Below are 22,071 nucleotides of genomic sequence, written 5' to 3' on the forward strand. Positions count from 1 at the left end.
GCATAATTATTAATTGTTACAAGCGTAATGTTTGTAACAATTGCAATTAAATAATTTTTACAACTAATAATTTTCATAATAATTTATAAATAATTTATTAAATAAAACGAAAAAACTTTTCAATGTTCACATTGCCCCACTCCACCCTATTATCGGATGATGATAGAAGAACACAAGCTGTGTTAAATGTAAAGTATAAAATTCAGCCTTTGAGGACCCTTTCCATCTTTAGACCTCACCGATTTCGTACTTTGCGAATTTTCCCCTCGACGTTATGTGTAGAATCTATAATCTCTCTGTTGTTAAGCGTAATTGTTTTCGTTACTTCTTGTGTAACTCGTAAAGAAAATAACATTTTGACGGCTTTGGAAACATTTAGCCTATATAATTATTCGAACGTTTCGTACGAATATGTTAATTTGCTCATAAAATATACTTCACGTCGCGTTATTTTCGCGTAACCTTACGCGATTATTACCAATTAATAATGTTACGAGTAGGGATTGCAATCCAGCGGTGTTTTCAATCCAGCTGGATGTTTGCTGGACCGACATCATTCCAGCTGGATCCAGCGCGGATCCAGCGCGGATGTATTTTTGGTGCAATAAAGTGTTATCTATCTATCTATCCAGCAATTTATGATTCTTTTTTAAAGAAATAAAATATTTTCTAAAATACTTAATGAATTTTTATTATTTCGACTGGTCACTATAAATCAGTAAAACTTCTTACACATTTAAGCAGTAAACTTAACTGGTTCGGTTTGACACTCGAGATAGAGATAATTAACTTTACATGTGTAGTTAGATTATAATTATAATGTAATCTGTAAGTTAAATAATAACAAAGGTAATTCTACTAATTAATTTATATTAATATATTATAATCATGTAGGTACGGATAATCGGTGGCTAAGTGTCTATCGGTCTTACCAGTTTTCTTACGTAAGCTCTGCATATCAATCCGTAGTTATTTGTAACTAATTTAACTATTTGTGTCAGTAAAGTAGTGAGTAAGTAATTAGTAATAGTCTAGTAGTTAGTCATTATTATCACAGTCACGAATCACATACATTCACATCATCATATATCTATGATACTGATACTCATTAATTTAATTAACTATTTAACTAACTAAGTAGTCTCAGTTTCTCACTAATTTTCGCAATAAAATTGCCTAGCCTAGCCCACTAACCGCTTATAGAATAAAAGTTATAAACTCTTACTTAATAGAATTAGAGTAGAAGTTATAAAATATTAGTCTTGTCTCGAATAAAGTATTTTAAAGGATTAAATAAAATTAAATCAATCACTTCTGTTATTTTTTTGACTTTTCTGGAAGTAGGATCTCGAGAAACAAATGGTATTGATGGTGTTGTCTCCCAACCTACTTCTTAATGAACTGCATATATATCCCGCTGCGGAGAAGGCCCTTTCTGCCTCTACGTTAGTTGGTTTCGGGGTCGTCAAATAATCGTAAATCGTTCCGTCACGTGATTCATTGACGGAACGATTGACGGTAAATTAGAATTATGCACCAGGACTGAAAAAGGAGTTACTTCTTTTATTTTGCGCGAAGACACTTTATTTCGCGAGAGCGGAAAGTCAACTGGCAATTAGATCGGCAGAGGTAAAAGAGCGGATGGTGCGGTGTAGAGAGGGGGTGTAGCACCTGCCGCGCTGAACGGCAACGTCACTCTCGCCGCCGAGCGATAGCGCACGTAGCAAAGCGGCAACGCCGACGACGTAGACTTTTGCGCCATTATTTAGAAAGTTAATTGAGTATTTGCGGATCCGCGGCGCTGGATCCAGCAGGCTGAAGAATGCGCTGGATCCAGCTGGATTGCCGGATGAGGGATCCAGCAATGCAATCCCTAGTTACGAGGTGTCAACCTTAATTGTGTTGTGCCCTTCTCTCTTCCTAACAGCAGTTCCCTCTTCTGTCAATTTATTGTTTACGAAATTTAACGGAAAACAATTATTAATAATTAAATTAATATCGATAAAAGTGTTGAACATAGTCGAGAAATTCGAAATTAATTTAAAAAATGGCAGTATATTTGTTTATATTGTATAAAAAAGCATTTAGTTCACTTTGTTGCCATCAACGTGTGATGTTAAAAACCAATAGAAAATAGGTTAAGGTGATGTTAAATTTCTTGTTAAAATTAGCATAAATTTCCGGTTAAAAATTATCAAAACGATAAATCTCACGTAACTTTATTAATTGGTGTAAAGTCACCTAACGTAACGCGAGGTAGGCTATACATTGTATACGCAAATTGGTAAATTGCTGCGAAAAGTACAGAAAACTACGCGCGTAACAATAAAAGCCACAATATATTTTTACAACAGCTAAAATATAACGAAAGCAATTAAAGTTATGATAATAACGATATAAAATAATAAATAAGACCGTAATTCGCCACTTTGAAAATATAATTCGGCGCAATAAAAGCGTAACGCATCTACAGCAACGCATACGAGTACGTAAGGCACGGCATTACGTCAATTTATACCATTAAATAACCGATATTTTCTTTCGGAAGAGTGACGTTACTCGGAAATAGTGTAACAACCGGCGTAACCCTATTCGGGATTCCACTAGATCAATTAAGAGATAAAGTAACCAGCGGTAACGATGGAAAGTGCAAATTATACATTATTTCCTATCAATAGAATTCCAGCTTAGTAATGTGTAACCACAATAAATTAATAAATGCGCGTCGGAAGCCGTTGCGTCATAACAGTAACACGCACTTTTTCTGAATTTTTATTTCTTTTTTTATCTAAACATCAGAGAAAAAAACAATTAATTATGTATTCTGGCGTTTAATATAAAGAGAATCTCGGGAGATATTTTTGGTCAATTTCGAAGGACGAACTTTAGTGCCAGGTGATCGATTACCTTCCGAATAATGGTAGCGTTATTATGCATACGAGGTAAATTGACAACCATTTAAAGGAGTAAAAATATAAAAATGCCAACATTTCAACGGTCTTAGACTAGAATCAAACGAAAAGGTCGAATGACGCCAACATGGCATATGTTGGCAAATTTTATAAGAAATTTTCTGAAAGAAACGTCTCTTTTCCTCGTGTAAAGGTTGAATTTTTGCGGGTATCGCATGATTTCTCGATATATTTAGGTTTCTTGCAGTAATACGTCCTGGATTGTCTCGTATTCCGACACGGAGGCCGAATAGCAATATACCAAATCACCGAATACATTTACTTTAATGATATTTTATGAGAGAAAATACGAAATAATAGAAATCAAAATATAATAATAAAGCAAAACCTTCCAGCTGTTGTTTCGAGTATAAAAATGTCTAGTGGTAACAGACAAGGTCAAAAGCTACCGGTGTTGCTTGTGTATACGCGCGTCACAACAACTGTAACCGTCAACTCTTTTCCGCCTACGTCGTCTCTGGTGTTAAAAAAAGGGCAAAGTGCTGTCTACTCGGCGCTAGAAGCTGATAGTAATAGATTTAAAACTTAAATTTCGTCACAGAAGACGTCCACCCTGGATAAAGCTGTAATAAAAATAACTTGAAAAATTATTTATCGATTTTATCAGTGAAGATGCAAAAACTCGCGAATTGTTCGATTCGATTCGAGTTAAGAATTTTTCTCTCGGTTGCACCAATATGCAGACGTTGGTCTAAAAGTGACGAAAGCCTTTGGATTTTTGCCGAATTTTATCAAAATATCTTTAATTTTCAATGCATTTCGTACGCGTGCAATGACGTAGACCCACCCATTCGTGCGTATTCCAGTTCTTCCGCAATGTCATTGATAGACCTTGAATGGCAATCGATTAATTTTATATTAGATGAGTTTGAGTTACAAAGAGGAAAACTGGCGTAGAAAGAGAACAAAGAGGAAAAAAGGAGGACGTATAATTATCATTTATTTCCAGTGTAATGTTTAAAATTGCTCGATGTATATACGCATTGGCGTGTGCAGGAATAGCTTTGCAACAAGTAGATTTTTTCTACTTATTCGTTTGATACTTTTACATTGTACTTCACGCTTCAAATTTCATTTCTCGTATATTTTCAACTATAATTACGTAAAGGGTCCAAACTCAAAAAGCTAATTATAGGGTTTAAAAAATTTAGCTGTAGTTTGTTACTTCGAGTACAGTGACGCATTAGACAAAACAGGCATTTGTCTAACAAGTAAGATCCCTAATCTCAAGGATGGTCCAGATGTCGTTTCGAATATATTGTCTTTATAATCTACAAAAAATAAATATGATTACTTGAAATTAAAAGCTCTGATTATCGTTAGCTTCAATTTTTATACAAGCTTGTAAGTGTCGACGCTATACGCGGGTTGAAACGAGAGTGTATGGATTTTAGAATAAGATAATGTATGAAAGATCTGGAATGCACCACCACTGAGCAAATACTCTCTATATGACATTGAACAATAGTCTAATATACAATATATTTTATTATTTATAAAAAATGATTTGATCGCACTTATTATAACTTTTAAAGTAAACAAAGTTTGAGTCTATCTCCCGGCTGTTAAGTTAGACCCATATATTGACCATGGTCAAAAATACTCCTTCAAAATTTTTACATGTTTGGACTCGAGGGTACATTTTTTTTTTTATAAAACTCATTCCTACCGTCAAAAGGAAGCGCTTTGCCAGTTTGTAATAGTTAAAAATATAAAAAGGTATGAAAAAAAGGTATTTTTTTTTATAAAAATGTCATAACAGATGGCCACCAAATGTTGCCGAGAAAGTTAAGCAACTCGTTGCTGGATTATATAATCTAGATTTACTCACCAGACATCACGTAGCCTATACAAATTGGTGTTAACGAGGTGTTAAAGTATTGCCATCAAAATTACTATTCCAATATTGCTGGAAAGCGTTATCGATGGATTGTCCACTGCTGCCTTCTTTTCTTCGGTGGCATTGAGTAATCCAATATAATAAGTTAGGTGCGGTTAGTTAGTTCTTGGAATCTGTAAACTTTCCTATCGATCTTTATTTCTTCTTCTAATATATATATGGTAAGTTATTTTATGACAACATGGAAACTAAAAGCTAAGTTAAAACAACAAAATACACGTGATTTTAGGAGCCCTCACAAGGGACTAGATTTTTCCATATGAACCCTTCTGTAGAATTTACGAGTTCATCTTATGACCCTTTTACTAACCAACAATACACTCTTTTAAAACGGTCTCTGGTCCTTTAGTACGCTTAGAGTGGAAAAGGGCCTAAAACCCAAAAGAAAGGTCTAAAGTTAATCAAAAAAGTATGTGTGACACTAGAACACAGACGTCGACGCTGAATGTCGCCTTATATACTGGATTTTACACTGCCAATCTAGCTACGTCGCTACTAGCCTAGCGATGTAAAGACTCGATAGTAATCTCGCTAAGGCTATCAGAAGTAATGAGGAATTTCACTTTCTCTCGTCTTCTTACTCATCTTGAAAACGCATATTCTGAAACGTTAAATGTTTGAAAAATAGGCTATTTCGGTGTTCTTAGCAGGAACTAAGCATGGCTGTTACCTCATTGAAAAACTAAAAATCTCTAACAATGAAGAGAAAAACTTCTACGAAGTCCGCAATGAAGCCGTGAAGTAAGCCGAAATTTGGGTTACTCCTACAACATTCCAGAAGAACGGGTTTTGGTCAATGGTCGGTGAGAGACTAATTGGTTTAGCATTACTTTCTATTGAAAATTCAGAAGCGAGGAAACTGAACTTGTCCAAGACATTGAAAGAATGCGAAAAATTCACTCTATTACATGACAACGAGAATCGCCATAATCTGACATCATCACATTCGCTCGCTCGCTTCTGTATGTCGGTAACCTCGTGTCGTGTCGTGTCATACCACGACGTGCAAAGGGCGCGTCGAGGGCAGCGCCCGATACATAAACTGTGTAACAGAGGGCATGCCCTCTTTTTGGCCCTGTTCTGTAAACACAAAGACGTATGTAAAATAAATGTGTAATGTGCTAAGCCTCGCATCAATTTACTTCTCAGACACTATTATCGGACTATTCGCGAACCGTTTTGTGGAATTCACGGAAATTTTACACCTCATAATGTCTACGCTATGCAGGGAGCTCTAACTGCATCAAATCGAGCTGTAAAGTCCAAAGTACACGTTCCAACGTTCATTTTAATTCTAGTTTATGCAAAATACCTTAGAGCAACGTAAACAGATTCGAGGTTGCCTTGTTTTAAAAACACTTAAAAACGCTGGCAATTATATAATCTTAGATTCTTACAAAATATACAATTCGACTGGACTTTAATTAATTAAGATATAATTGTCTCTTATAACCGGATAGGTGGCTTTTTTTACTTTTCTTACATTAAAGGTATTCTTTTACTGTTACATGTTTTCTCTATCAGTTTCTAGGTTAGTCGACGGAGTGACGTAGAATGTGAGTTCATCCATCCCGGCTGAGTTGAAGGTGGGCTTGACTAAACCCACGTTGCTGTATTTTATAAAGCAGATTAATAACCTTTGTTATTTCCTTCCATCTTGGTGAAAGGAGACAAATAAGGCTATAAATCTTATGTTAAAACAAGAATGTTACAACGTATTGCGTGATTACCAGTTTTTATAGAGCTAAGGACACTCTGAACATCCAATGACAGAAAACTATAAATTGTCGCATGAAATAGAAGTGTGCACTGTTTTCACTCGTCACGACTTGGTGAAAATAGTAGATTAATATAACAGGAAAACAAATTTATAGCTTCACACTCGAAATAAAGATGCGTGTGGCCGTTATAGGATGCGGTGTGGTGGGGCTGACAGCCATCAAAGCCTGCAAAGAGGCCGGTTTAGAGGTGGTCTGCTACGAACAGAGCGACGACATCGGGGGTTTATGGAAGTACAAAGAATCTAACGAAGAAGGTGTCGCATCCGTCACCAAATCGACCATCATCAACACCAGCAAAGAGCTGACGTCGTTCAGCGACTTTCCACCGCCCAAAGAGTTTCCCAATTACATGCACAACACGTTAATGTTTAGATATTTGCAAATGTACGCCGAACACTTTGATTTGGTCGCTCACGTCAAATTCCGTCATCGAGTGGTCGACGTGGAACAGTCGGAGGACTACGATGCCACGGGAAGATGGATCGTTTCGGCTCTGAATCCGAAGACTGGGGAAAATATACGGGATCGGGTGGATGCGGTGATGATATGCAACGGGCATCACGTGTTTCCTAACATTCCGAAATTTCCCGGACAGGAGAAATTTCGCGGGAGAATTCTACACACGCGGGCGTACAGACGATCGGACGAATTTCGTGACGGTAGAGTGGCGGTGGTTGGAACGGGAAATTCGGGAGCCGATGCTGCTGTTGAAACTTGCACCGTGGCTAAACGGGTAAGACACTTCTTCAATTTAACAATTAATTTTTATTAGTTAAATAGATTTAAGAATTTATTCGGGTCTGGGCTGCACACGAAGCTAAAACACTTTTTTATTATTTAGCCATGTTCAATGAAACGAAATAATTATTCGAGATAAAATTTTTTCAATAATTATTCCATATTTTTACTGTTTCTTTCGAGATAACACCTAAAATATTTATATAATACGAGGAAGAAGAAGTGTTGATATTAGCACGTGTCAATTACGCGCAAAATTGTCTCGCGTACGCCTATATGTCGATGAAATCGATTGAAACAATTTTATTCTCGATCTTTTTATTTTCTAATCTCGATATGTTTAAACAATTTCCAATTATTACCATAATCTATGGCTCTCGAACAGACAAGTTTTTTGATGGTCGCGAGAGACACAAATCAAACTTCTCTTTGACACAATTTTTCTTAGTTTTTGCCGTTTACGTTGATGATCTTTTTTAATTCATCTCGTGTTAGTAAAGACGGCCTTCGTGTTTATCGTTAAGTACGGTAAAATCTCTCTTTGTCCCTCCTCTTATTTGTCACCGGCAAAAAAGTTTCCCAAAATGTTTCCATTTATTTAAATAAAACATGTATCAATATTTTGTGGTCTCGTCTGATTTGTGGCCATACGTTTTGGTCTGTTCCAGACATGCGGATATGTGACCATTTATGCAAATGGTCACATATCTACATTTGGTTACTTCAAGTGCAATTACTTTGCCATGTTGAGATGCTTTTTTGGTCTGTTTTAGGTAATAGAGGATTAACGCTTTCCCGAGGTTCTGGGCACAGAAGATTGGGAGGCTCTGTATATAATTTTACATCAAAAACTAATAAAATGTCTGATTGAAACTGTAGAAGTATTTATAAATTATGATATACAGCTGTAACGACAAACTAATTTATATATTTATAATTTTGATGCTTTGAGACCCTAGGCATACTTTGGGCAATTCCACAGTTTCCAAAAACGCTATTACGATTAAAACTAATGAATAAAATGCATCTTTTCTGCATATTACTGTAAGACTTTTAAGAGACTTTTTGGCAATTTTCATTAGTTAACGGAACTATAAACAGTCATAAATTCTAGAAAAAAGTCTTTAACGACTGACGTTCGACCTTACTGCAAAGCCTTCATCGGGCTACATTACTTTGAATGTCAAATTGTATTTGATATTGAAAATAGATTTTGACTGGCTAAATCAAGCTCTCGATACACAAAATTTTGTGACACGAGTTTTGTAAGTTAGAAATTCTATAACACAATAGGCCTATTAAAATAAAGGTTATAAACGACACCCCGTGTTTCGTGCCCACCTCCCGTATGTTGATTTTCCTCGAGAGGGGGTCAAAAGAGGATTCACTGTATTCGTTTAACATACCCAGATCTGACGGAAGGGAACAAGTGTTGCTGTAATCCTGGTTCCGGACCCTACAGCGCGTTCGAAAGCTCATTTTTTAAGTAAATTTTTTCATATAATTACCATTTTATTGAGTTAGAACTGAAGCTGCTGTCTCGTTCAGAATCTATAACATTTTTTCGGAATTCATAGAAATGATATAAATCAATATTATCAAAAAATTTTAAAACTTCAAACTTCAAACTTCGATTACAATTATTTTTATATAACGCTACTATTGTTTCTTCACAAGGACGTATTGTCGTATGTGGAGGAGGGAGGTTAAAAAGTCTCTCCGATATTAAACGATTAGCATTCGGATTCGGTCAAGGCATCGGGATGGAGCAGATAAGGAAATGTGGTTAGGAGTGCCGAGGGGAGTTTATAGCACCGAGGTGACCGAATACGCCTTCCGTCGTGACGCGCACATCTTTCCATATGACCTATTTTTTCTTAATTTTCATTATTTTACTTCCATATTTCTTCTTTTAATTATTTATCGTGTAGGATCATCCATATTTGGGTCCAATTATCACTCTAGTACTTCGTATTCAAATGTTCGTCGTCTACTGTCTGATCGCTCGTGCAGGGGCTAGGTTTAGTATACGTAGACAGGGCCAGTGTACAAAGTTGCGCTGCTGGCAGAAATTATGAACTTTTGCCTGTGGGGAACCCATTAATCGACTTCATTTATCGTGAATAATTTCAAATTTTTCATAATTTTTATTCACTGGACATTACTGAAATTGAAATCCATCTTCGACGTGTTCCTCTGAGAAATTTCTCTTACGCGAACAATCTTTACGAATGATACGAAGTTACGCGTGCAAGAATCTACGAATGAGCCGACGTTTACGAAAGAACGAGTGCATCCCTCCCATAGATTTAGCTGAGTACTGCGCGTTTTTAATAAATATTCAATACTTTCACAAAATTACTTCTCGACCCGATTGAAATTCGCCTACAAACTTTTCCTTCATTAACCAGACTCGGCTAGGAAATAACCTAGAGAAATGGTTAACTAATAAATATTAATAATATAAAATTATTTTAAACGATAACAAATTACCCGATTACTTTCTTCGCACGTAAAATAACGGTAGAGTAACATTTTTTAAAGAATTCTTACCAATTTATAGAGCAATTCATCCGAGAAATTATAAATGTAGTTTAATTCCTTTTATAAACCGATAGCAATGCATTACAATTATTAACAGTTATTAAAAATTTTTATCATTGTCCGAGTGTTTTTAAAAGATAATAATATGTATTTATGTCATCCATATTCTTTTATTTAGAAGTCTGTTTAATAAATGGCGTGCGCAAACACGTTTTCCCGTTTATGCAAATGAAAATTGTTATTAATTTGATTGGCAACTTTATAGATTACATTTAAAAATGCACGCAATAATTTCATTTATCTCGTATAGAATTTAATGTAATGTATATATTATGCAGATGGAGCGTAGCAGTTGGATTCGGTTGGGGCATAGGGGTGGGCAGGTAAAGAAATTTAGTTAGGAAGGCCGAGGGAGGATTTTATTTTCTTATTAGAAATGTCTCACGAAAGGAATCTACATAAGTCGGGCTTTTTTGTGATAAAAACTGTTTGTAACGAAACGCGTGGGTTTAAATATTTTTTAGACACCTTCGAGTCTTTGCTTGGAACCCCGCCTTACGTGGTTTTGTGTTATGGGAATAATGGAAAATATTTAAACCAAAATTAAATAAATTTACTCGCAATTACCCTCGAGGTAACGATTTGTAACTTAATCGACATCGATGCATCGAGGATATTACTTAGAATTTAATTTAACGTCACCGTTCTTAAAGCTTCCGAAACCGGCACTAAATCGAGTGAGGCGCTAAATTAAAGTATCTAAAACGATGAATAAAAACGCAAAATTCGAGTTCTACAAAAAGTTCCAGTGCATGCATTAGAAAATAAATGATAATTATAATTCACTATTTGCAATTTAAAATCCCACATTTATTAATATATATATATATATATAAAGTAATGTCAAATATTAAACAGATAAAGGCTCTTTATGCAGCTCACAACGAATTTTTTCACTCTATTTACGAAGAAACACAGTCATACCTGGGTGTAGCGAGGTAAACCGATTTATGAGCAAACAACCTTATGAAATTATTTCCTATTTAATGCAAAACATACAAAATAACCGAGTTGTACACAGTGTATATTTTATGCAAATGCAAAATTTATTTAACATTTTTTTCTTTTTGCGTGTTATCTTCACTTTGTAACAGAGCCAACAAGGAGAGTATTCCGAGAAACTCTCGTAAATTACGCTACCGTTGCAACAACAAGTATGATAAACTGCCGTACGAATAATGTCAACTATCTTTCCGTCTAATTATACCGAGGACAGATTAGAATTAAATTGATTATTTAAACCGGTGATGCTAAGCTAAGCCATTGCCCGCAACCTTGAAATTTTTGAAATAAATTCTCGTCACATTTTCTCGCCTGTAATTTATCCAACTTCAATTACAGTTTAAGCTATTAAAAAATCCTCGAAACTGAAATAAACTTATATACAGTAATTCTATAATTAAATTACACGTATAATTTTTAATTATCTTTAACTAAAAGTCTTCTACTTTTAAGAGGGTGCGTGCAACTGGGACGAACTCCACCGAGGTCTGTATAAGAAGGTCGGGACACGCGTGACCTACTTCTCGAGCCGCCATTTTGGGGTATTTTGAGTCGCACGTTTTAAGCAAACTTGTACGAGCAGTCAGTTTTATACGACATTAATTAAACTAAAATTGCATAAATCCAGCGATTTCCAGTCAAAATTATAATAATAATTTCGGACGATTACGCATCCCCAATTTTATGTAACTTTTCGATCAAATAGTTTAAAAGAAACAATCATCCGCATCACTGGCTGTGGCGAATGAAACTAATTAAATAGGCGCTAAAACCGACGCAATTACGTATATAAGCGCTTGGTAAAGTAATGCAATAACGTAAGTTATCCAAAATTTTATTTTAAAGCATTTACCGATACAATATTAATGCATTAAAAAATAAATACCGGACTAACGTTTAATTAACGAACATTTTTGGCTTTACAAAGGCTCAAACGTCATATTTTCCTAATTATATAAAATTTAATCACAAAGGATAATATTAAACACAATTTGATGATATTTTTAGCAGAGCTTATCCGAGACACAACTTCTTTCCGTAAACACACAAGATACAAATATAATAAAATACCATTTTCGGAAGTCGGCAGAAGTACGCATAAATGAGTTTTTGCTTCCATGCAGTTTTTTTACATTCAAAGTACTGTTCGTATCTCTGGCAAAAATATGTAATCTCGCTGACAGAAAAGTTGAGATGAACAGTTCTAACCGAGATTCTTCGAAATGAAGCTGAACGACAAATAATTTAATGCCAGCTCACGTGTACACTCAAACCTGTTTTTGTGCGGTATATGAAAATTTCAATCGAATTGGAACATAATTGACTCCTGTAAAATTTTTTAAAACTCTATTGGATGTTTTCTATCACATCGGCAGGTTTTTTCCATTTTTTATTCGGTAAATTTTTTTCTCGCACGTTTTTTTTCGGTCCCCTCTCATTTTAATAGCATAAAAATCATAAATATTATGTTATATTTGAACAGATGCGGTGAGTTAGCTCCCCTCCGGCTTTAGACTGCGGGTGTAAAATTTCACGCCTCGTTAAATGAAATAACACTTTTTGCAGCTATATTTACCAAATAAAATCATTTTTTAACGATTATTTTTAACTTTTTAATGTTAGATTGGTATTTAAGTGGAAATAATTAATTAATATAAAAAATAAAATTCTTAGAGGATTTTTTCCCCATTAGGGATTGCGGAAAAAGGCCCGAAAAGTTAAAAAAGCAATTCCTAGTTATTTCGTACGGTTTTGAGTTATTTTCTACGTGAGACTTTTTAATGCGGTGGATAGGGACCGCATAAAAAAATACTTTTTAATTGTGTTGCGAAAACTATTTTTTATAGCTACTCGTGAAGTTTTGTGCGATTTTTTTTATACATTTTCTTTTATGCGGTCCCTATCCACCGCACAAAAACAGGTTTGAGTGTACATCTCAAAGACAGTACCTATAGAAAAATACATAATATACACTACTCTCGCATAGTTTAGAATGTTCGGTTGGCTGCCACTTATCCCGTCTGCGGTTCTGCACCCATTTCGCTTTCCTCCGCTTATCTGCGGGAAATCTAAACGATCGAAGGTCGGTAGACTTACTTTTACAATTAGGTGCCACAGAATAACCCATTGTTTAACGTTCTGAGTACGTATATACGTAATAATAGTCGACTCGCGCAGGGACCACGTATGATCTCTATCGATATGCCCCAACATGGCCGCTGCCGCATAGAATCATGTGACGATCGGGATATTGTGAACTTTATCATTTATATGTACTGTACCTTTATAATCTTTTAACTATATTTTATACAAACTCTACATTTTATACAAAAACGGAACGAAATAGACCAAAAAGGGTTAGTTAAACGGGAAATCAACTGATAAATTCTGTTGATAAGAACAGTTTAAACTCGATTCCCACGAGTTGAGTTCCTTGTTAAGATGAGTCAAATTTCGGTGACACGACTACGTCACCAATAATTTTATTGGTCCAAGAAGATCATCTCTTCTGACGAAATCAAAGAAGGGCCTGCAAACTCCCTCCCCATATAAAAAGGGAGTACGATGAGTAAGACAAAGAAGTTGTTACTGACCGTGTGTTTGTGCGCTCAAAAGGATAGTTACCTGTCGCCGCCGATCCTCCCTCATCATCTATATTCAAGCCGAACTGTCATCGTTACACTTCCTATCTGAACAACTATTACCTGTTAGTGGACAGAGTCATTACCGACGATCTACTACAAGATCATTTATTCTTAGCCCGAACACCTACAACGGTCTATAAGGATATCATCGATTATTACATCGACATCCGACTACATATCTTGAGGTATTTATCCTACACGCGAATATTTGTAAGCTCTCTCTCTCTCTCTCTAATCCGCGTAGAATTTATGTTCGCGGATCGTGAGCCATGTACCTTATCACGTGTCTCTCTGTAAAGTAATCGTTTGTACCTAATTAGTCCTATGGAAAAAATAAACGGGTATATTTTTATATATAAATCTCTGGGTGCGTTCTTTCCATCATCCTCTCCACTCGCTTCATTCCGGGTCTAACCCATTCGTAACCGCTCGCGCAATTGATTTTCTGTATCAATCTAAGGATACAGTGGTGTCATCCTGACGTGGTATCAAAGAGATACCGGCCCTATGCCGTCATAGAATCACGAGAGCGTGTCCTGACCTTTTTATACAGACCTTGAACTCCACTGCCTTAGACACTTATACAATCGAAAAATAGAATTAAAAATTTATTTCAAATATCAGAATATGAGGAAACCTGGCCTTTTTAAATAAAATATTTTAAGAGTTAAGTAATTCAGACTTATCTATTGATTTCGTATCAATAATTCATTTTATCGGATAATTTAACGGTAATTTTCTCTTTTTTCCTCTACTTGACCTTCGATTTTCTCCGAAATATCGAAACTTCTCTAAATAAAAATTTAATGCAACATTTAAACTATTTCTACGTTCCATATTTATAAGGTAATTTTCACCAATTGATTGCTCATTCGAGCTGTTCGACCTTCATTTTCCCAACTGTATTCCATATCTATGCTGCGTGAAAAATTAATCACGTTAAACCACCTTATTCTCATAAATTATATATCAGTACAACATTAAAAGGGTCTTTTTGCCTACTCATCCAGGCCCACGATACAGACGACCCCAGTTCCTAACAGGTCGTCGTTTTCCTGTGAGGATGGAGAAAGGCTGGCCCTTACAACACCGGAAAACACCGAACTTGGAGTGAGAGTCTTCGGGATTATGTGACTTTATTTTGATAACGTGTTAAATCTATTGAAGCTAGACTTTACTCAATATGTTAAAGCACGTCTCGATGTTTGATACTACCGGAGTCCCAAAACGTTTAAAAACCTTACGATAGTCTTCGTGAGTTTCTGTGGTCGGTGCCTAATTTTTATTATGTCGAGGGATTTTATAAGCCAAAAAATTTCGAAACTTGGCTCATTTATTACTATATTTAGGGCATTGATGCTACGAAATTTCCGTACTTTAAGATCGAGGGGTGAGGAGGTAGAAGGATGTTTAAGTGTCGTATCTCGAGGGAAATCACATTTAATGAAAGTCTTACTGGTTATTATCATCTGCAATTTCATCAAAAGCCCAGCCTACACCCGAAGACAGCCTTTTGTCTTTTACAATAATTAATTATAGGCCTCTAAAAATTACGTTTTATTGAAATGCGGTAACAGTTTCTTATTGTCAATAATCATTATTATTACACATCAAGTAATCACTTTTTACATCTTTAACAAAACGTTTTGCATTCGAGATTATAAATTCAATACAAATGAATAAATTTGGACGATTTCTTTCGTTTATTTGAATAAAAAGTGATTGAATTGGAAATGAATAACGTTGTTTTTCTGTTGACAATTGCATTGTCGATCGTCTTCTTTGGTAATGTTGAGCAGAATTGAATACACTTGGTAGAAGATAAAGTGATATTTAATTATATTTATTAGTAATAGTAATTATATAGTTTAATTAACAATTTATGTCCAAAATCTGCGTATAAATTCAAGCTTAAGCGGCCAGTTTCCAATTTTTTCCTAAATGTTGTACTGAAAAGTTCTTAACTTCGCGACGTGACAAATAAATAATAACAAATAATAAAAAATAAATCCCCAAATAATTATACAGTCGATTATTACAGTTTAATTAAATTTGCTCGGCGATATGTCTCGGTAATCGAACTTTTGGTCTCGATGAAAACAATAAACGTAATGAGGATGGAATAGCATAATTCACGCTTTTCTGTGACAAACTGTGACGTCGTCATCTCCACGCCACTTTCTCCCGTTCGCTGGCTTCCGTTGATCGTATTGCACTTAACGAGAGAGAGAGAGAGAGAGGAGTCATCGCCCATCTACTCGCCACATACTCTCGCACGCTCGTGTCGAGTTTTAGCTGTAGGGTGCGATTATGCAGACCATTCTCTTATCTTCTTCTTCATCTCGTGATCAACATTTACTCAAGGAAATAGGTTCTCCCATTAGTCTGTTAGTTTTCTAAACACTGAATGGTATCAGCCGTACAGACGTAATATAATAGGGTCATCTAATTACGGGTATATCGCAGTGTTTTTCATTTATATTATTTCTTAATTGTAAGATAACATTTCTCGTATGTACCCGCTTATAACTTTATACGAAAGCTCAAATTTAACTTATATTTAATGTCGATGTCAACTATGTCTACGGGTTTAAAATTGAGTGAACGACGTAGTGTGACATAGGAAACATTTTATCTAACAAGAGGTTTTTAAAAATTCAATATACTAAAAAAAAACGATGTCCCAGAATATACGGATTACTATTTGAGTGTTTAAAGGTCACAAAACTTTTGATCGTTAAAGGTCAAAGGTCAAAATATTTAAATAAGACGTGAGAACGTACTTTATACACTCAAAATATTTCAAATTTTCTGACCGAGAACGGATCTTCTTTGGCACAAAGTACTTAACTCGCATGTATAAATATTTTTTCATGCATTTGCTGAAATGCCTATGTGTATTGTGTCAAAACAATTAAAACTCATACAAAAAAAGGTCGTTGGTTTTTGCCGCATTTTAGCTCTTCCTTGAAAATGAAGAACACATAAATCATTGCGAGAACGTGTTACAATTAATCGATTTAATCTATTAATTAACTAAATAATAGGTATCATCTTCTGTTTTTCGTTTCAGGTATATTGGAGCACTCGAAGAGGATGTTGGGTTATAAATCGAGTAGGAAAAGGTGGTAAACCCAACGACGAATGTTTCATAACAAGATATTTCGCTATCGGCTTAAGAGTGGCGCCAATAAATGTCTCGTCTTGGTGGGTAGAAACAGAATTGAATAGGTCTTTCGATCACAAAGCTTACCAGTTAAAGCCTAAGCATCGATTCTTTCAGCAGCACCCCACCATCAACGATTCTATCGCAAATTGTATTCTCAGCGGTAGAATTACAGTTAAAGGAGACGTACAGCGTTTCGAAGAGAACGGCATCGTCTTCCAAGGAGATTCGCACGTCACGGAAGTGGATTACGTCATTCTAGCCACTGGGTACGACATTAAATTCCCATTCCTCAGTAAAAATATCATAGACACCACCGATAATCGGGTGGAACTATACAAATTGGTGTATCCTACACATCTGAAACACCCGACTTTAGGTGTGATCGGGCTGTTTCAAGCGATAGGTGGAAGCTTTTGCATTGATGAATTACAAAGCAGATGGTTTGTGCAGGTACTTTTAAAAAAAGTACCTTTTCCCAGCGAGGAAGAAATGAAGAAAGACGTCGAAAAAAGAAAAAGAGAACTCGAGACACGTTATTACGATTCTAAACGTCACACAATCCAAATCGATTATATCGGATTCTCGGACGAGATCGCGGCGTTAATTGGAGCGAAGCCCAATTTTTGGAAGATGTTTTTTACGGATCCGAAACTGTTTTGGGCTTTGATGCTCGGTCCGAGTCTTCCTTATCAATACAGGTTGCAAGGGCCACACTCTTGGGACAAAGCCAGAGAAACCATTCTCGGCTACGAGGAGAGAGCTCGATATCCTTTGCAAACTCGTTTTAGGTCAGGTGGCAATTAAAGAAACTCTTCTTGTATTGATATGGAAAGTAAAACGCTTTTTATATTAAACTTTAATCAATTTACAAAAGTATCTTTAAAAATTAAAAAATTAATCAATCTTTTGTGAAATATGAAAGTATGATGATCCCTTTCCCTGACAGAATGTGCAGTCTTCATTTAGTTTCATTAACCCGAAACTTTCATTTACTTTCTTCGGATTGGCAATTTATTATTTGTGCTGAAATGCGCACAAAATGTAACATATTTTAATGTTTACTTCTTTGTCAGAAAGGAAGATTCTGTCATTTCGGCGCTGGACAAGAAGGTGCAGCCACCAAGTCCTCTCGGCACATATTTTGCATGGAAAATTTTTCGAATAATAATTTTTGGCATTATTATTAAATATTTTATCTATTTAATTGATAGTTGTTTTTATTTACATTACTATTTTTTCAGGCATTTTTTATTTTAATTGATGTATCGATTGACTTAAAGTGTTGAAATGTTTCTCTCCCGTTCCCTATTTGATTAATTTATGAGTTTAAATAAATAATGTACGATGTGAAATTTCTCTAACATTTTCTTATCAATTAGTCTGTATACTTCTATAGAAACCTCTGTGCGCTAGACACATTTAACCGCGCTACGTGTAAGCGTACACTTCACTTACTATCCAACGATAAAATATCTTAATAAAAGGGCGTCATTAAGGGCCAGGTAATCGAACGAAATGGTAAAAAGCACTTGCAAATTTTGAAAGAATTTTTGGGGAACGAATCTGCGCAGATGGAAAGATTCGAGGAAGATCGTTCTCGCCATCCAGTTCGACCCATTGCGGACCAAGCCCACCCGCGAAGAATATAGAAAAATTCAGGAACGAGTTGCGTAAATTCCGCGGAGAACAATATTAAGACACATTGGTGCAAAGTTAAAGATGTGGGTGGCGCCATCTGTCACGGGATTTTTTTCAGAACTTTTTAATACTATTAATTTTTTAAAATGGCAGAAAGATTAATTTTGAGGTAGAGACAACTCTTTATTGATTAAGTGCAACAACACTAGAGATACGACACATAATTCCTCTCTATTTTCTTAATACCTCGACCTTTAAGCAATAAAATTTAATAGTATCAATGCGCCTTATACACTAGCTTTCGTGCCAAATTTCGTTTCTTAATCGTTACCTCATCCTGAGATATTAAACCAACACACACACACACCCGACACGCACACGTCACACGCATACTAGGGTTTCTCAAACGGGATCCCGGGATCCCGGTTGTTTTTTTAACCCGAGAAATCCCGCAAATATCTTAAAAATTCACTTTTTTTTAAATTTTTCGTTAAGGTTGAGGAAATTTTGCAAATAGAAAGTATAATTAACTCATAAACTGTCAGAATAAATTTGTATTTATTAATTTTAAAACTACTTATTAGTTTTTTAATTTTTGCTCGTTATGGCACGTCACAAATGATCAATAATTAAGACTTTTCATTACTAAAATAAGAATTAGATCGAGTGATCGGAGTATCGACCATCTTTGCTTTCTAAAATCTTATAAAAAATTTACAGTATTTCGTATTAAGTTTTATTTAAAAAAAACAAAAATTACCTTCTAAGTTAGAAGTTTGAACTGTTCTTTTTTTAAAAAAAATTTCAACTCAATTCAAAGGCACTTTTGTCGTTGTTGTATGCAGTTTCCGGCAAACTTTAATAAACTTTTTCTATTTGTGAAAATTTCTACGTAATCCAAAGGTAATTTTTAATATATATCTTACGCAGCATTATTAATATGATTTTGGGGGTTACGGAACGTATTAAATTACTTTAAAAAATGAAAAATAATTATATCATTTGATTTCGTGATATCTTAAAAATAATTAATTTTGTCCCGGGACAAGTAAAAGACCGGGAAATGAGAAACCCTAATACGTACATACGAGTCCAAAAGAGTAAAAATCTGGACAAGTCATTTTTTGGCTGATCGTCATCCTTTTCCTTTCTTATAGGCCTATACTGTATAACAGCCAAGAAAGTAATATATATGTTAGGCTCGAAGAACCAATGAACGATTTCGGTCTTTGAGCATAACATATACATAACAAGTTGGAAATAAGGAGGAGTCGGAGTCGTCAAAACTCCGCCGACTCCGACTCCACAGTCCTGCTTTCCTGTGTTATATACGTAACAGCCGAGGAAACTCGAAGGCCTTTTTAGTATACACAGGGTATTAAAGCCCATAACATCATACAGGTAGAAAGATTCTATTATAAGTAATTTTATATTCCAGATTCTAAACAGATGGACCCGGCCACAAGAAATGACTTTATTTATTGGTAGTGGCTGAAAAATTCTGTTTAAGAAATGGATTTACTAAATTATATTCAATATATTATAATAAAGATAAATACAGCATGCATTATTTATTGAAATTTCCTCGAAAGCTAAGATATACCTCCTCTTGGCAAATTGCTTTCTCCTTGCCCTCTTCTCTACTCAATACCAAATTATTACACTCGAGTCGATTGAAAGGTTAGATAAAATTTGAAAAATCGATATCTCCGTCAATTTTTGACTTATAGAAATGCATAGAATCACGAGAAAAACGTCAAAATTAGTTTCAATTATGTCTACCAGGTGGCGCTTTGATCCATAACTCAATAATGAGAGAGTGGTTATATAATTGTGAATACCGGGAGGTCGACGGAGTCGTACCTCCTTTTCTCGGCTAACAGGTGGGTGAGACCTGCCCACTGTCAAGGATGGCGGTTTCCGGTCTGGAATTTAATTGTCCCGAGATGTCGGGCTTAATTGCTTGTTAGGTCGAGTGGAGGAGGAGAATGGGCTCGTCGATAAGACAGAGGCGATATTCGAATAAATGACACCAGTTAAACAACAAACAGAATTTATTAATAAACAAAGAGAACGGTTACAAATGCTAACATCGATATGGATATATTGGCCCTACGTACTAATACGGGGGTTACTAACCCGAGAGAGAGTTTACATAATATTGGTCGTCATACCGTCGTCAAAGTGATCGTCAGTGGGTCCCTGGAGTGGGTGGCTGACAGCGTCGAGGACAGGCTTGTCGGCGGATGCGGAACGTCTTTAGGATTCGGCGTAAGGCTGGAACAACGAACGACGGCTCTGTTCTCGCGCCCCCTCTTTTTATCTCATCTTGTCACGTTATATTTCTCGCCAATTAGCGAATTTTGTCCTTAGTTTCCCTCTGACTCAGATTCGAGTTCCGCGAGGAGAGGGAACAAACTTTGGGAAAGGAAATACAGTCATCCTCCGGTGGAAAAATTTCGACTTTTTTGTTCTCGATGTCGAAATTTGTATAGAGAACAAAGAAAAATAATAAATGAAATAATAAAAATTTAAAATTTTTGTTTAGTCCATTAATTCGGACTCTCACATAATGAACCCTTTTCTATTGGCAGTTTGTGATCACGTGACTTTACGTTGCCATTATTCTTCCGAACAACGTGTTAGCGAGATTGGAACGAAAGCTTGGTGGATAAATTTTATCGTCTCTACGTTCGTTGTCTGCAAACAAATTAAAATGAATCAAATGTTAGTGATATTAAAAATATATAGATGTAAGGATTTCGCCCTTGTTGAAAGGGGTAAGTTGACCCGACTCGCTCTTCTCGCTGCCAGTCAGGATGTCGCGAAAGGGCCTTTACCGTACGGGGGTAGTGGTTTAACGGACGCAGAGAGATTCACACAGAGACCGTATTTCCCGTTTTAACGCGTTTATTTTAACAGAAACACGCTTACAATGATGACGAATAGCCGATTTGATGAGGTCGCTCGTCGGGTTGGGAAGCGAAGTTTCCTATCGGACCGAAGAAAGTTCGTCCTCGATCGCAGGGATTGCGGGTCACCGGGAGAACGGGGGTCCGCACTATCCAAGTCTCGGGTTTTCCGTACGTCTTCAAGTTTCTGGTCTTCTTTGTCGTTCCGTTCGTCCTAACTGCTTTCCGATCTCTCACTTCAACCTCGCAACCCCGTATCCTGGGGTCTCCGGGCTTTTTTTTATATCAAATCTTTCCCCGAAATTTCGGGGTTCTGGTTAGTCCGATCGAGGGTCTAACTCCTACCTTATTGGTCCCTGGTCTGTTGCCAGGGACGCGATTCGGGCCGCCAGGTCGCCGAAGATCCCCGAACTCCCCCATCCGGACCGCTCCCCGTCCGAGTCGGGTCAAGCCCTTCCCCAGACGACGGTCCCGTAAATTACACTTTAAATGTGTTTTTCTGACTCGGAGAAGGTGCAGCTGAGACCGTTCAGCCCGACCGCCGCCCCCTCCGTAGGAGAGCCGGACAAATTCCGCTTTGAACTCGATGTAAAACGATGACCAAAATTACACCGACGGGCGATCCCTCAGTCGTTCCCACGATGTACGATCGGGGATCTGTCAGGTCGGGAATGTGACAATTAAATCGTCTCGCGCACCCATTCCACGCC

At 36.3% G+C, this 22,071-nt stretch overlaps 2 protein-coding genes across 2 annotated transcripts in view; both read left to right on the top strand.

Annotated features, from left to right (window-relative positions):
- Positions 1–22,071, top strand: part of LOC136968561 (flavin-containing monooxygenase 5-like) — a 134,147-nt gene that overhangs the window by 81,477 nt on the left and 30,599 nt on the right. The window lies entirely within an intron of this gene.
- LOC136968550 (flavin-containing monooxygenase 5-like) lies at positions 6,766–17,951 on the top strand. The gene is made up of 2 exons (XM_067262537.1): positions 6,766–7,386; positions 16,716–17,951. Exons 1-2 carry the CDS (start codon positions 6,766–6,768, stop codon positions 17,613–17,615), a joined length of 1,521 nt encoding a protein of 506 aa, XP_067118638.1. The 3' UTR covers positions 17,616–17,951.

Source organism: Centruroides vittatus, unplaced genomic scaffold (assembly GCF_030686945.1).
Source record: "Centruroides vittatus isolate TY-2023 unplaced genomic scaffold, ASM3068694v2 contig_15, whole genome shotgun sequence".
In the NCBI taxonomy this organism is placed as follows: Eukaryota; Metazoa; Arthropoda; class Arachnida; order Scorpiones; family Buthidae; genus Centruroides; species Centruroides vittatus.